This window comes from Siniperca chuatsi, linkage group LG3, assembly GCF_020085105.1.
Source record: "Siniperca chuatsi isolate FFG_IHB_CAS linkage group LG3, ASM2008510v1, whole genome shotgun sequence".
Taxonomy (NCBI): domain Eukaryota; kingdom Metazoa; phylum Chordata; class Actinopteri; order Centrarchiformes; family Sinipercidae; genus Siniperca; species Siniperca chuatsi.
In genome coordinates this window covers 15,037,788-15,053,557 of record NC_058044.1, presented here as the reverse complement: position 1 = coordinate 15,053,557, position 15,770 = coordinate 15,037,788, and the positions used below count along the sequence as shown (strand labels likewise).

At 39.3% G+C, this 15,770-nt stretch overlaps 1 protein-coding gene across 6 annotated transcripts in view; it reads left to right on the top strand.

Moving 5' to 3' along the window:
- The window catches only part of ndst3 (N-deacetylase/N-sulfotransferase (heparan glucosaminyl) 3), a 47,160-nt gene that overhangs the window by 15,681 nt on the left and 15,709 nt on the right, over positions 1 to 15,770 (top strand). For all 6 annotated transcript variants that reach the window (XM_044191000.1, XM_044190998.1, XM_044191001.1 and 3 more), the window contains exons 5-7: positions 1,217 to 1,371; positions 2,752 to 2,937; positions 8,725 to 8,853. In XM_044191000.1, the coding sequence (XP_044046935.1) occupies positions 1,217 to 1,371; positions 2,752 to 2,937; positions 8,725 to 8,853 (470 nt within the window). The remainder of the gene's footprint in view (positions 1 to 1,216; positions 1,372 to 2,751; positions 2,938 to 8,724; positions 8,854 to 15,770) is intronic.

Genomic DNA, 15,770 nt, shown 5'->3' with positions numbered 1-15,770 from the left:
AGTAACTATAAGAAATATAAATATGATGACTAAAACCATAAAACTAACTGTAAAAAAGGTATTTTTTATAATTTGTATGCATGATTCATACATTACTTTATTAATTTCAGTGGGTTTTTATGTAGATGTCAAAATGTCTATATCTATATGTCTATGTCAATAACTTGCCTTTGTTAAAGAAGAACAAACCATGTGTTTCAAATTAAGTGTACCATATGTGGTAGTTTTATGTTTAAATCTGTTTTCATTTTTTTTTTCACTTTTGACACTAAAGCATTTTCCCCCAATGGTCATGTACAGACCTTGTGGGGCTAAACATCTGTTCCAACTGTTATTTGGTCTTATGATGAAGTGTGAGGATGAAACTAAATGTTTCACAGTTCAGTGTGAACCAATTGTTTTTATTATGCAGATTTCTGTTATGCATGTATACATCTATCAACTAACTCTTTATGCCTTGATATTAGATAAATACCAATGTATTAGTGATGTCATGAATTTGTGTAAAATAAATGTTATGTTAAGATGAAAGCAAAGGCAGACACACACTGGACGCTGACGCTGTTGTGTTACATGTGATGCCTCTTTTGAAAGCCGGCATGCTATCTAAAATCACACCCTGAACCAACGTTGTTTGCAGTACAATTCTTAGTCGTGGAACACAGTTGCTATTGCTTGTAGTATGTATATGTGAGAAGTTATCCTATGCATCATTAAAAAAAATCTTTTTATTTTATACTCTTTCTAGATTTTGAGTTATGGAGAAATATTAATACAGGCATATTTGTGAGGAGGTGACATACTGCTGTGGATTCTGCTCTGTTGCGGTTCCAAGGACAGATTTTATTGATTTTCTAGTTAAAGTGTCTAAAGAGCAAGAGAACAAAGGAGTACACTGGAAAAGAAAAATAGAGGTGAGACTGAACATAATTATAATTAGAAAAAATCTGATACAAAATAGAACATATTACCATAGCATTTGTTATTGCTATGGCATCACTTTTTATCACCATGGTATCAGGTCGCTACCTTATTTAGCAACATGACCTTAAAACAACCCAGTTGCTTGGTTATATACTCAAACCTTATACCAACGAGAAGTTGTTTATAGCAAAATAAATTATGTGCTCTGAATCTGCATAAAGCGTGCATTTATACATGTTATTTCTTGTCCTTTTGTCCTTGTGTATGTGTGTGTGTGTTTTTGTGTGTGCAGGCACTGTGGAGGAGGATGAGGGAGACGATTTGCTATTGAAGTATGTGGATGAGTTCTGGTGGTTCCCCCACATGTGGAGCCACATGCAGCCTCACCTCTTCCACAACGAGTCCTCACTGCTGGAGCAGATGGTCCTCAACAAGGAGTTCGCTCTGGTGAGATGGATGTGCACACACGTGCACACACACACACCTTTCTTGCAGCTGTCTATTTTGTTGTTGCTTTCTTCTTGTGTGTTCTTTTAATCATGCTCGCTTCCAATGATTGCATTTTCTTCAAGGACGTCTGTTGCTGTTAGTGACTGTTTCCTATTTCCTTGCCACAGCAGATTACAGACATGATGTTCGCAGGTCAAAGCACTGGAACTGTTCAAACTGATTTTACTCGGAGGCTGGGAGAGTCCGAAAAATAATACACTTTATGTTATACACTACATGTTTTATAGGAAACATAATTGCTGCCTGTTTTAAGTTCACTTGAAACGTTTGACAGTCCTGTACCACAGGACGTAGACAACTGAAACTGGGTTGCGTGTCCTGTGTCTTACATGTTGTTAGGCTGAGGTTTAAAATGTGTTTTAGTTTCCACAAGCCAATACTGTTGGGAAAACACATGAAAGATATTGACAGTGGATATTTTGCAGATGTGTACAATATAAATATATCCTTGCTATGTTGATCAAAAAACATAATCAGGGAAGAATTACACTTCCTGCAGAACATATTTGCTAATGCAAATTTGTTACATATGAACATATTTTTATGAGGCTGGGTTGGGACTACATTGCAGAAGGAAAATTGTTAATAAGAATGCTTTTACAAAATTTACAGTCATGTACTCATTTTCTAAAACAAAACAAACAAAATGTAATATCCCTGTTGGGGAGTGATGCACTTATTTTAATGGGCACACCTGAGCCCTGTTTAATGTCTCCTGTTTAATCTGAAGTCAGCAAGGTCGAGTGCTTTTGTTGCTCTGCTCTGCCTTGTTTTCCTGTGCTTTGTTAGTACGTGTGTGAGTGAGTGGAGATGATTTGTATGACACTGGAGTGTCGTGTCGCACATACAATACAGTGAAGGGGGGGGGGGGCTGGTTCATGTTGTTGAAGGTGAGCGTGATCATAAAGTGTGATCCCTAACCTCTATTGTACACACACACGTACATACTCCACTCCCTCATCCCCCTGACTGCTGATGCTTAGCTTTGACAGTGTGTGTAGGTGTGTGTCAGAGCGAAGGACAACACCATCAGTCTGCAAGATGCACCCAGGAACAATCCACCCTCACACTCCCACACATACACACATGCTCACACAAACTTTTTTTTAAATTTTCAACCCGAAGGCCAGCCTCATAACAAACACAACACAATCCGTGCGCTTCTTCTACAAGGTCAGACTGCAGGGTCCTGTGTGTTTATGTGCTACCATGTCCTTTGTCAGAGTTGTAAATTTGCTGTAACGTCTGTGTTTATGTATATAACCCTCACATACATGTCTGTCTCTGTGTATGCTTATGCATGTCCTCCACTTCCAGGAGCACAGCATCCCAGTGGACATGGGTTATGCCGTGGCCCCTCACCACTCAGGTGTCTACCCGGTTCACCTGCAGCTGTACAAGGCTTGGAGACGTGTGTGGAACATCCAGGTCACCAGCACTGAAGAGTACCCCCACCTCAAACCTGCCCGCTACCGCAAGGGCTTCATCCACAACAACATCATGGTGAGGAGACAACATTTTTAATCACACGTCTGTGAAAAGCCTCAGGGGTGCACACATATGCGAATGTGCTCATACACATGCACATCCATAAATGCCATAAACTTTGATCAACTGACAAGTTTTTGCACATACATGAAAATTGATTAGCAACTTCACAATTAACAACTGTATATTCATTATTGAACATAAAAATGTTTTGTTCAACTGAATGCCAAAAGGACTGCCAGATCTCATTTCAAAATATATTAATATATTAAGATCTCTATGATTATTTAATATTTTCATTTTCTATTTCATTGTTTTGATTGTTTCCTCTGCTTTTTTTAATCTTTTGTAGGGCTAGAGGTAGTAATAATTTAGCTAGTGGTTGTGGGTATCCCTAGATTCAAGTCAGTGTCAGTGCTGTGTGTAGATGCATTTTATAAAATATGTTGGCCTGGCAGACAAAGCATAGATGTGTTTGTTGTCTGACAAAAAGAGGTGAGTCAGGTTAGTCAGATAAACATGATAAATATCACAACAAAGTGCATCTTTGAAGAATCCCTGTGTGTTATCATGTGCTTTTCTTAACACAACACCACTGATCATGCAGAAGTCATGAATCAAACCTAACACTCAAAGCACGTTACGTAGTGTCCTTGCCTGCCAAGAGGAAAAAGGGTTTGCTTAATTCATCTGACTAAAAATTTAAACCATGAATTGTAAATTCTTAGAGCAACTAAATCAAAGCTATTTAGTCACAAATGTCTGTTTGGATATGTTGCTTTACCGCTCTGTTCTTCACTGTTCTTACTTTGAAAAACTGTTTTTATTTACTGTCTCTTTGTTCAAATAAGTGTTTGCTGAATAGTAAATTGTGTGCTGATTGTTTCTTGTGGTCTTAAACAGAAAATCAATGATGCTGTACGTGGTGTGTAACCTCTGTGTGTGCACACCTATGTTTGTGTGATATGAATTCTTTGACCTTGTCTCGCCACAGCATGCTCAGCTCCATGTTGATTCAATATTTTATGGCTTCCCAATGTGGTTAAAGGGGTGAGCATTTCTGTGTGCATGCGCCTGTGTGTATTTGTACATTTGTACATTTGTACATGTGCATGATGTCTGTCATAGAATAAATATCTAGCAATGAGGGAATTTTGACACTTCCATGCTCCACTAAATAATTCATCAGTCACTGTTTGAGACAGCAATAGAATAAAACTCTTGTCACCCATTCCACCTAAGCAAGTTGTCTTCATCTGTCCCTCTCTCCTCCTCTTCATTCACGTGTCAGTCAGGCTCTTTGTCAGTATGCACAACTGCACCCTTATTGACAAAAGAACCAATCACATCTGACACCAAAATTACCAGTCCATGTTGTTCTGCCATATTTGGGTCTTGAGCAAACAATTGAAGCATGGTAAAACAGACAGTTTTGTCAATTTCCTAATCAGTCCTAGAAGTCTGCTTTTATTTCTTGACATCTTGTCACAGTGTCATAAAAGACAGCCACCTAATCCTATTTCCTTTCAATACAATAACAAGCTGACAGTTTGACAGGCCATAATGTGTTATTATACATTATCAATAGTAAGATATTGAGAAGCATCAGTGAATCACTGAATTAAATAACAAGCCACTGAACAAAAACACTTAACAACATGATACATCACAAAGAACAAACTAGCATAACATTTTTTTTTTTTTTTTTGCATTTCTTGACATCTTTATTTCTTGACATGAAGAAGAGATTTTTTGAAGAGAGGCTGAAGAGGAAGTGGAGGCTGAAATAAAATGTAATCCCCAGCAAAAAATACTCTCAAACTTGAAACTTTGTTCTACTGTCTTTCAAATAAAACTTAAGACAATAGTTTTTAATGTTGCCCGTGCACCAAAATCACATTGGAAGGAGAGCAAGGAAATGAAGACACTTACAATGCTTTGTTGATCATGTTGCTTACTTTATGTCAGACTGCAGAGTGAGGCTGCCCTGCTCTGGTGCAAGCTAGTTTAGATGTTGGCTAAATAAATCACATGTAATACTGTTCAGTACAGTGAAAAGTATGAACTTGCCTCTGGGAGGCACAGCTGGACCACACATCTATGAATTAGAATGATCTGGCAATATGCTGCATCTAATTCACTCCCACCTCCAACAGTGTCCCTCAAGACAATGTATGTTGACAGGCTTTACTTCACCCCACTGCCACCGTCCTTTCATATTAGGAATTCATATTAAAGACTGTCTTGGCCAAGCAGAATTTTGTACCTTAAAACGTGCAATCAGCAATCAATCAGCAGATGGAGTTTGCTGGAGTTTTGTATGTACAAATTTCCATTTGTTTTGAGTGCTTTGAGGACTTCTTGAAAGAAGATTATTTATAATTTGAACTACTTTTTATACTGTTGAGTAATTTATAAAATAAAATCTAAATATAAAAATGAATTTATAGTGCATCGAATTTTATAAACTGAGCAAATATTTTGTATGTAAAACCTTGATCTTCAAAGTAACTAGTAACTAAAGCTGTCAGATAAATGTAGTGGAGTAAAAAGTACAATATTTGCCTCTGAGATATAGTGGAGTAGCATAAAGTGGAAAGTAAAGTAGAAGTACCTCAAAATTAGTACAGTACTTGAGTATATGTACTTAGTTACTTTCCACCACTGGTTAAAAATAATCTTCATCCTCATCAACAGCAGATGAAGATTGTGTGATGTGATCAAAAGCTCCAAATAAGCTACTAAATGGACCTTGAGGTGAGATTGTTCTGTCAAATTCCACTTACGGAACTGTAGAAATACACAAATATGTATTAGTAGCCATTATTAAATGTATTAAGACAGGGGAGCAATCTGAAAGCAGTGTAGGAAAATAGTGAAAAGGCTCATCTCTTGCTCCAAGACACTACATGCTGCACTGACTAAATAGCAAAGGGAGGCTAGGAAAAAGAGAACAAACTCAGAACTTAGCTCATGGAGGCGGAACATTTTTCTGAGAGTCAGTTTTTGTTGTGGTTTGTGTGTGTGTGTGTGTGTGTGTGTATGTGTGTATGTGCACCTCAGTGCATATTTAAATTTTTAATTTGACTAAAAACCGGCTGGTGAGCTTTTAGATTCTGCTCATTTATCTAGCCTCTCCCGACCTCTTGTGAAGTTACTCTAGGACATCACTCACAACCTTCCCATTTTCTTTACCATTCACATTCTTTCACTTCCAATTTTTCTTGCAATTTCTGTCTATTAATCTCTTTTCCCTCTGCCTTTTGCTCCATCTTTGTTTGCTCAAAGGAGGACAGGAAGTTGTCTTGAGGCTGTAAAATTGGTGTTTGGGTGTCTCTGTCAGCAGATTGAGAGCCACCCACTGGACCCACAGTATCAGAGCAAATCAGACTGAGATATGGGATTGTGCTGTGTGTGTGTGTGTGTGTGTGTGTGTGTGTGTGTGTGTGTGTGTGTGTGTGTGTGTGTCACACAAACATGCATACTTGTGTGTGTGTATTTCTTTTTAAAATGTACTATATCAGTTTGAGCTATAGCTCTGTGGATAATTGGTTTGGTGAAATAGTGCTGAGTGTCTGTGGCTCTGGTGGCCTTCTCTCTCTCTGTCTGTCTCTCTCTCTCTCTCTCTCTCTGTCTTTCTCTCGTGTGTGTGTGTGAGTGTGAACGAGTCTGCAGTGTTTTATAGATAAACCAATATCTGCGCTTCCAGCCTTTACTCTCTATTTCACACAGAGAAGTGCTCCACAAGGAGTTCACAATAAAGACCTTCTTCTCTTCTCCTGTATTAATTTAATGACCTAATGAAAAGGCAATGAATTAATCAGCCTTTTATGCTTGTTTATTTTTTTATTACTTTTTGGGCACATTGGTTTTGTGTTTTTACAGCATAAATTAATTTAAATATATTTTTACATCAGCCAAAAGACTTTTTGACTCTTAGACTCACAGTGGATTCTGTGACAAATTTTTGACAAATGCCAGTTTAACGGTTGAGGTAAGCTGTAAACACTCCCTAATCACTTTGATATGGAAATATAAAGCTGATAAAGCCAAAAACAATGTCATTGCTGCTGAATGAATTATTGCTGTCATCTTTAAAACCTTATTCAACCATCACAGTTAAATTTACTAGTAGCGAGAAAGAGAATCTGAGAAACTGACATCTGGGACCCTGCTTTTACCAATCAAGACACAGAGTAACTCACACAGGGCATGGCGGTATACTTTTGATATTTTCATGGCCAAAGGTGCACGGTGCACCTGCTCGAGGTGGGATTAAAAGTAATCCATTATCGTCTCCTCCCTTTTCAGTAAACAGTGAATCACCAAAATACCAAACAGGTGTAGGTGAGGAAAAAATAACTGAACAGTGCCCCAGGAAGATTTAACTACACCAGTGCAAATCAATGCCTTATGCTATGCACATGCATGGAAATAGGGTCTCTACTGCTGCAGTGAAGTCATCTCAGCTGGACAGTTCTTCAGGACTCATAGCTCTACCACAGCAATAAATGGTGTGTCCTTTGACAACTCTAATTAGACTCTTATAGACCTTTCTCGCAGCAGACATGTTGACTTGTCATTACAGGAAAGGCACAGGTGGAACTAATAACATTTAATGATGGCTCCATTCTATTTAAGTGTTCCAGTAAGCCGTGTCAGTGAGCAAGCATGCACAATACTGTATGTCTGGAATTAATTATTACACCTGTGCTTTTTATCCTATACCAAGTCAAAATGGCAGCTGTGAAAAAGATCTATTACACTCTGTCAAGAATGTGACTTGAACCACCTGTAGAACTGGCACCTATGCTTCTCCACTGCGATAGATAACATTACCATATGCTGGATGACACAGCACATCAGAATATCCCTAACTTGCGCTGCTGTTTGCGTCTCATATTTATATTTAGAAACTGCCATGTAGACAAGCTTGACTCTGTAGTTGTACATCTCATCCTTACCTCTGTCATCTTTTATGCTGCTAGCTGAAATATTTTTATTATTTTAATCTTTGTACCTGTTTTGGTTGTACTTTTGCCTTGAAATGGGTGTGTGATCAGCACTTTCAAAAACCCTACATGGAACTGGCTGTTTAAGTTTCCTGTTTATTCTCAAATCATTGAATTACAGTAATTTCATATGCCACATAAAGGGGAACTCCACCGATTTTATACATCAAAGTCTGTTTACAGGTCTTGGGGAGTACTACTGCATATGTGAAAAAGTTGTATAAAGCCTTTTGTGGCTCCAGAGGGATCTGAGCAAAATCTGATAAATGTAGTCTTGTAGTCTTCAAGTGATGTCACTTGAAGTTTGAAAATGAAAAACATCTTGCGGTGTGGAGTTAGAAAGAAGTGAGCTTACCGGACCTCTGAAGCCTGCTTCTTATCTCTGCTTAAAGCTAGCAGCTCAAGGCTACATTAGCCACCTCTAGCATAACACACCTGAATCTCCGAGTTGCATTGTGGGTAATGTAGGCGGCAGGTTTTGACAAAGAAGAATGTGTTGAATAAAAAATGTGTATCATGTGTCAACACAATAATATGGGAGTGCAAAGCAAAATCAGTGAGAATTCTTTGACAGGTCATTGAAAATGACATACAGTGTATAATGTAATGCATGCTATAAAGGCTTTTTTGTCTTAGTACATGCTGATCATACTTTCCTTGGTTGACTGTGATAACTGTGTTGTCAACTGTGTTGACTTTGTTCATTTGCACTTCCTTTGTGAATTGACATTTGTGAAGATATTAAAGATATTAACAACTCCTCTTTTTATGTGTATGTGCATGTGTGTAGGTGCTGCCTCGTCAGACGTGTGGCTTGTTTACTCACACCATCTACTATAAGGAATACCCTGGTGGACCTAAAGAACTGGACAAAAGCATCCGTGGGGGAGAGCTGTTTCTCACTGTGCTACTCAACCCAGTGAGTCAGAGAAACCACACACACACAATCAAACACACTCTCTCACATGCAAACGGATATACAGAGTGAGAATCAGGGCGGACTGTTACTTTCTATTTTGATTTTTGCACCTTAAAGAGGCACCAACTGGGTTTCCCGTTCTTTCTGTAAAGGTAACTTCCTCTCTGGTTCATTCTTTTTTATTTTTGCTTTGTGTGTGCGTGCACGCGCATGTGTGTGTGTCTGTCTGTCTGTCTGTCTGTCTCTTTTCCTGTCAGGGACTGCTTCTCACTGTGGAGCTGTGTTCATCTCCCTACTTTAAATTAGGTCTCACCACATGGGGGTTGCTGTCACACACACACACACACACACACACACACACACACACACACACACACACACACACACACACACACACACACACACACACACACGTCCTCCCCCTCTCACTTACCCCTGCTGTGTATGTCAGCTCAACTCAATTCTGCCTTGAATTAAGGAACAGAATTAGGTTTTGGTGGCAGTTAAGATGCTCATCCACACGCACATGCTCACAAGCGCATGCATGCACACAGTTAAAGGTAGGCATGGAAATTCCCAGGAATCATCCCCAAACAATCTCTTTCTGACTCAAACCCCACACACACAAAGATGCTCATAGACCAGCAGTAGGCTGTATTGAAGTGTCAGGTAGAGGAGTGCTGAACTAGAGGAGCTGTCAAAACTCAGCGAACATCATAGAGTCAAGTGCAGCTTCGCACAACAACCCAATCGAGCCCTTTCTTCTCTCTCTGCACCACTTTGTCTCTGTCTGTCTTTCTTTTTGTTATTCTTCTTTTCTTTATTTTGTCTCTATTTCCTGACATCTTTCTTTTGTTTCTTTAATTTCCTACTTTCATTCTTTCTCTGTGTCTTTCTTCTGTCTTCCGTTCTTCACTGTTTTATTTATTTAGATGTTTTTTCTTTTTTTTTCTTTTGTCTCTTCATGTCCGTGCATCCCTGTTTCTTCCTTTGAGCACAGTGTTTTCACTGCTTTCAAATGATAGTGATACATGACATTTGAATAGAAATACTGTATAAGCTTGTTGTTCTACTCTCAATTGACAGTTTATATAACAAAATAGTAATCAGTTTATATCCAGTTCAAAAGAACTCTTATAATTGCCTAATTTTTCTGTTCCTAACTTCTCTGTATCAGGTAGCACTTTCCTGGGGGGAAAAAGTCCTTTGAAAGAACTAGGTGGTTGGCAAGGAGTTAAAACAAGAGAGGGAGTAATTTACTTTTTTATCTAAGGGAAGTGGAGTGATTTGGGGGGGCTGAATTGCTTATAATGTACTGTTACAGCAAGTCAGTTGGGTAAATGTACCAGACAAATAGTCACTTGTGCATGTAAAAGTCCTTCTCACTGCCATTTTAACATGCTCCATGTAATGAATTGTGATAGGGACTAATAATTGTGTGGCCTTTAGCAAAACTCTGCAATAGTTATCATGAACAGCACAAGCCAATGTGGCTGAACAAACATACATACTGTTGAGGAAGACCAGTAGTAGTGTATTTTATTTTTAACAGAAGTAAAGACTTCCTGGAGTGCCTTATAAAAAGGAAATGCCAAGGTTTTCAATTCTGATAGGGCACTATAAAGTGAGTTTTTTTTTTTTTACTGGAGATTTAAAAGGAGGTACATTAAAAGATGCCAGAATCTTTACATACATGGCCAGTTTGAACGGAATTAAAATCATGGACTTGCTCTTATAAAATTTACATGAACCCACCTCCCCCTTTAAAACTTTTCCTGTGCAAATAATGACACAGTGATAGCAGGCTGCATTCTGGTTGGTAAGAGACGCTTCTTAGATGATGGCTGGACCGAGTGCCTCCAGAGTAAACACTGCTGCTCCATAAACTCAAGGCACTAAATGATCCAATAGAGGGTTGCCCAATGGCTCCATGTACTAAACACTCAGTTTATTCCTCAGATTCTCCATCATGCTCTAAGTGCAAATGCAACGAGGGAACTCTATCTTATTTATTCTGCTTTTGCCTGATGTCCCTAAAACAGTGTCAAGATATTTTTCAGTTCTGTTTGAAAATGTATAAACACAGCCCAATACCTGACCAAGGAACTACCACTTGAGAATAAAAAGTTGCTATTATTTCAAAACATATTTGTGAAGTCAAAATAATTCAAACATTGGCTAGCCGAACTTAGGACTTATATTGACAGGTTACATTAATTTATTAAGAAAGCCCAACACATTACAGTAATTATGATATGGTGACTCCTTTCTCACATAATTCCCCAGCAGACACAGGGATGCTGATGATGTCCTAATGGGCATGGTCATAATGATGGTCCTGGTAATGATAACAATAACCTGACATGTTGTCGTTTTCAGTGCAGCTATTATAATTTATAGTTTGGTGTTGCTCATTATAATTATAGTATAATAATAGTCTAATGGTAAAATAACATTGTATAACAATAATGATGATCTGTATTTTTTACCCAGTTTTCTTAACTGGGTTACAAAATGCAATTAAAACAACAATGAAATGAGCAACATCAGAAAAATACTATAGAAATAAAATATAAATAAACCAAGTTCTACAGTATATTAGGCAACAGTAAATCAATAAATTTGAAGACGTATATCAAAACACAAAAGAAATTATTGTATAAAAACATTGCTTTGTAATAATATTGCAACACCTATCATACTCAAATTACATTTAAGAAAATATATTTTCCATCATTAAAATGCTTGTTTCCTAACTGTATGCTGGGCTTGGGTAGAAGCAGTCTGTTCTCTTTGTGTGATTTTCATTTAATTTAAGAAAATCCCATTTCATAATAATCTACCTCACATATTCTCCTCCATCAAAACATGTCCTTATTATATTTTTGTTGTGACTGAGATGTGTGTTCCTGAGGTGGTGATTAATGCCAAAATAATTTCTGTAGATCATTTAATTTGACTTTGTGTGTGTCTGTTGATAGCTGCTCAAAGGACAAAGGGCCTTGCAACATTTTTGCTCACATCACCAGTGATGTCATCTCAACATGAGCTCACAAACCAAGAGGGATGCCTCTGCACACTCACTGTCCCTCTCTGTTTCTTTCACGCGCACAGGCACACACACACACACACACTCTCATATATAATACATAAGGGTTTGAATTTCTTCTTGAAAACACGCAGAGGCAAATTACATTTTTTCCTCTGGCTCCACAATCTTTTGTCCTTCACTCTCACTGCCTCCCTTTCTTCATCAGTCTAATAAGAGATTAAACTCTCCTCTTGTTGTATATCTTAATGAAGAGACCTATTAAACATAAAAGCATTTTTAAGTGCTAAATGAGAGCTATCTGCCATGACGTACGTCCACACACACACATGCTCACACACACATATGGACTGATGATTTATTTTCGCTTCTCCCTGCTATGTTTCCATTTGCAAACGCAAATGCTTTTATTAGTGTGTGCACTTTGTGTGTGTAATCAATAGTGTTCTGTAGCTCCCTGCTTTAGTCCCCCAGGGGTTTTCTATTGTTTGATGATCTGCACATTGGTAACATTGTCACTTCCCATTCAATGACTTTAAATCACATTTGGCCTTTGGTGGCAGTTCAACACCGACAACAACCGACATATTGCATGTGTGTGCATGTGTCTATGTACATTTGGATACTTCTGCAACATTCCAAGCTGCATCAGCAATCATTGAGCTCCTAGTCTCACATAAGCTCGACAATCGATTGGACGACCTAGACTCTGCAAACAGCCAATAGGGCACAAGTCATTCCCCAATAAATGGCCAGAGAGATTGTGAGAGAGAGGGGAGAGAGAAGAGGAGAATGAGGGGGGAGAGACAGGGAGAGCAGGGTGAGAAGGTGGCAGACAGATTGAGATTTAATTTTCAGGTCACGGCATCTTGTGTCACTTGAGAATCCAGACACATACAGAGTGGAAGTGATGCACATACAGGCACACACACACACAAATACACACACCACTGCATAGGTTTGTGTGTCAGCATCCAAGTATCTGCATATGTGTGCATGTGTATCTTTGTATAAATGTGTGTCTAGCTGACATAAGCAGAGCTGTAGACATATATCAGGGCTGACATTTAGCGCACAGCTCTGCCACTAAGCTTATTAGCCAAACACCAAATATCAGCACAATCTCCCACTCTCCTATAGCCCTCTGTTTTACCCAGAACTCAGCCTCACATCCCTCACCTTTCCTCTTCTGTCCAGGGCTCTGGTGGCCTTCTATCTCTCTCCATCTCTTTTTTATAAATTTTCAACCTGTTCATGTTGACTTTGCTCACACATGTGAATCTTTCCACACTTGTTTTTGTCTCATTTTCACTCCTTCCTTCCCTTTCTCCAGGGTCCTGCTGATTGCTACTGAAGGCTTTGGCAGCTCATCAACACATACAGGCTCTCAAACACACACACACACACACACACAAACATACAATAAGCCACAGTCCAAACAGGAGGAGAAATTACAAAGTGAGAGCAAAGCAGTGAAAAACAGCAGAATGGAAAGGGCCAGAAGATGTTGACTGGAGCAGGCAGAATAAATTGAATCGAAATCATTTGCTGTATTGACGTTCAGCTTTCAATTATCCTCTGATGAGACAGAGACAGCGAGATGGACTGTGAGAAAGAAAGTGAGAGGGGCACTGCAAGAGCAAGAAGGGGAGAGAGGACGATGACGAAGAGAGAATGAAACCAGGAGGGGGGAAGTAGGCTTCTTTTTAGTAGCAATAACAATTCAATCAGGGGGAAATGTATGTGGAACTAAGTGGTCAGTAATGGGAAACAGGCTGCTACAGCTACATGCTGAAGGAGAGAGAAGGCAGCAGAGAAGGCAGAGACAGGGAGTGAGAGAATGGTAGGCAAGATGCAAAAGGATAGATAGATAGATAGATAGATAGATAGATAGATAGATAGATAGATAGATAGATAGATAGATAGATAGATAGATAGATAGATAGATAGATAGATAGATAGATAGATAGATAGATAGATAGATAGATAGAGAAATGTGTGGGGGCGGACAACTAAAGGCCAGTAAAACAAGTAATTTCTTCTAAAATGTAATCATGTTAGAGGGGATTGGAACATGTCACAAACTGAAATACATGACTGGTGGTTCTTTTAATCTTCTAAGACATGGCATTTGTGTGTGTACGCAAGTGTTTGTGTGCCTGTGTTCATGTGTGCATGGATTTTGAAGAACATCACTCCATGTTGGACTGACATGCTTCATCAGAGCATCTAGGTCAGCATGAGATCGGAGAGAGGAAGGGGAAAAAAAACATAAAGTGACTTTTTGGAGCAGACGAGAGAGCGAGAGCAAGCCATTAAAAGGATGAGAGAAGAGGGAGGAAATGAAGCTGCGTAGGAGCAATGAGAAGAAAAGACAAGGGACAAAGATTAAAAGAGAGAGGCTGCAGGGTTGGGTTTATTTCTCTCATTTTTACACTTCTCTCCCAGTTGAGTTCCAAGTATGATTTGAGCCCAATTCTGGTGTTAAATTATTAGCACAGTATTCTTTATTAAAGGCACATACGGGACCCAAAGCAATCCAATATTCAGGAAATGAGACGTGGCACTAGATTCAGAGAAAAGGTTTATATGGTTCAGTTAATTGAATTCTTAGCCACAGTGAGTTCTTCCACCAAAAAGGGCTTGCACTGTGTCAGGAGATTAACACTCTCTCAGGTGGCTTATTTGTTTTTTGTTTTTTAATTCAGACTCACCTGCCAAGGTTACTCTCTCTGTCTTTTTCTTTGTTACCTTGCTCTCTGTACTTTTTTTCCCTCTCTCCCTTTGTTTAATTTGGCTTAAGCTCCATAATGAATGTTTCCATGTTCAATAACACTCAGATCCTCTCTCTCTCTCTCTCTCTCTCTCTCTCGCTCTCTGTCTGTCTTTCATGCACTTACACACACACACACACCACACACACACATCCATACATACAGTACACCACGTCCCCTCGCAGCCTGAGTCAGACATCATAGGGTATTGAGTGGTTTGAAGGGAACATAAATCACTTTTTGATCACCGTGCCTGCTTTCAAAAAAACCACAAAACAACACTAAAAGGGAGAGGTGGGAGACTTTGAAATGGTTTATAGCATCTTATTTACTCAGGTCAGATTTGTCTGCATGCACTGTTTATCAGTATCATAACATTCCTATATTCCTATACCCCCACTGCAGCATGCTTTGGGAAATATTCCTTCTCAATCCTAGATGTGAATAGATGTTTCCGGTGAGACACTGTCAAATTTAATTTTGAGGAGCATGCAAACATTTCCTACTGGCTTGTGTTTCTGTTGTTCCTGGTTGTTCCTGGTTGAGTGCTTGGTGATGCCTTGACAGGGTTTCCACATTGTTGCTCTGACATCAACTAGATTGATATGAAGCAGGCAGGGCTGGATGGTGCGCTGCTGGTTTGCTTAAAGTGAGCACAAGATAAGAAGCAGATACACACAGATGTGCTGGCATACACAAACGCACAAATGCATAAACAGTTACGCTGACATGCGCTCACGCACACACATAAAAAATGACTCTGACATGCATACCCTTGCTCCTCTCTCTCCTTTTCTCTGTTGCGTTCTTTGTCACAAAGACACAACTAGCCACACACACGTCTGGTTCCTCTTTCTCCCTCCCACAGTGTCTCTCTCTCCCTCACACACGCACACTCCTCCCCTCAGTATTCGGGGGCCATCAGTATTCTGAACAGCTTTACAGGTCGGCCGGACGCTGATCCATCAAATCCCGACACTGTGTCGCTCTGTATCTACGGCAACCTTCAGCGTTAAAGAGGAGCACCGACAGTCCTCTGTCACCAGGAAATTCATTGTGTATGCTTGTGTGTGTCTTTCTATGTATGTGTGTGT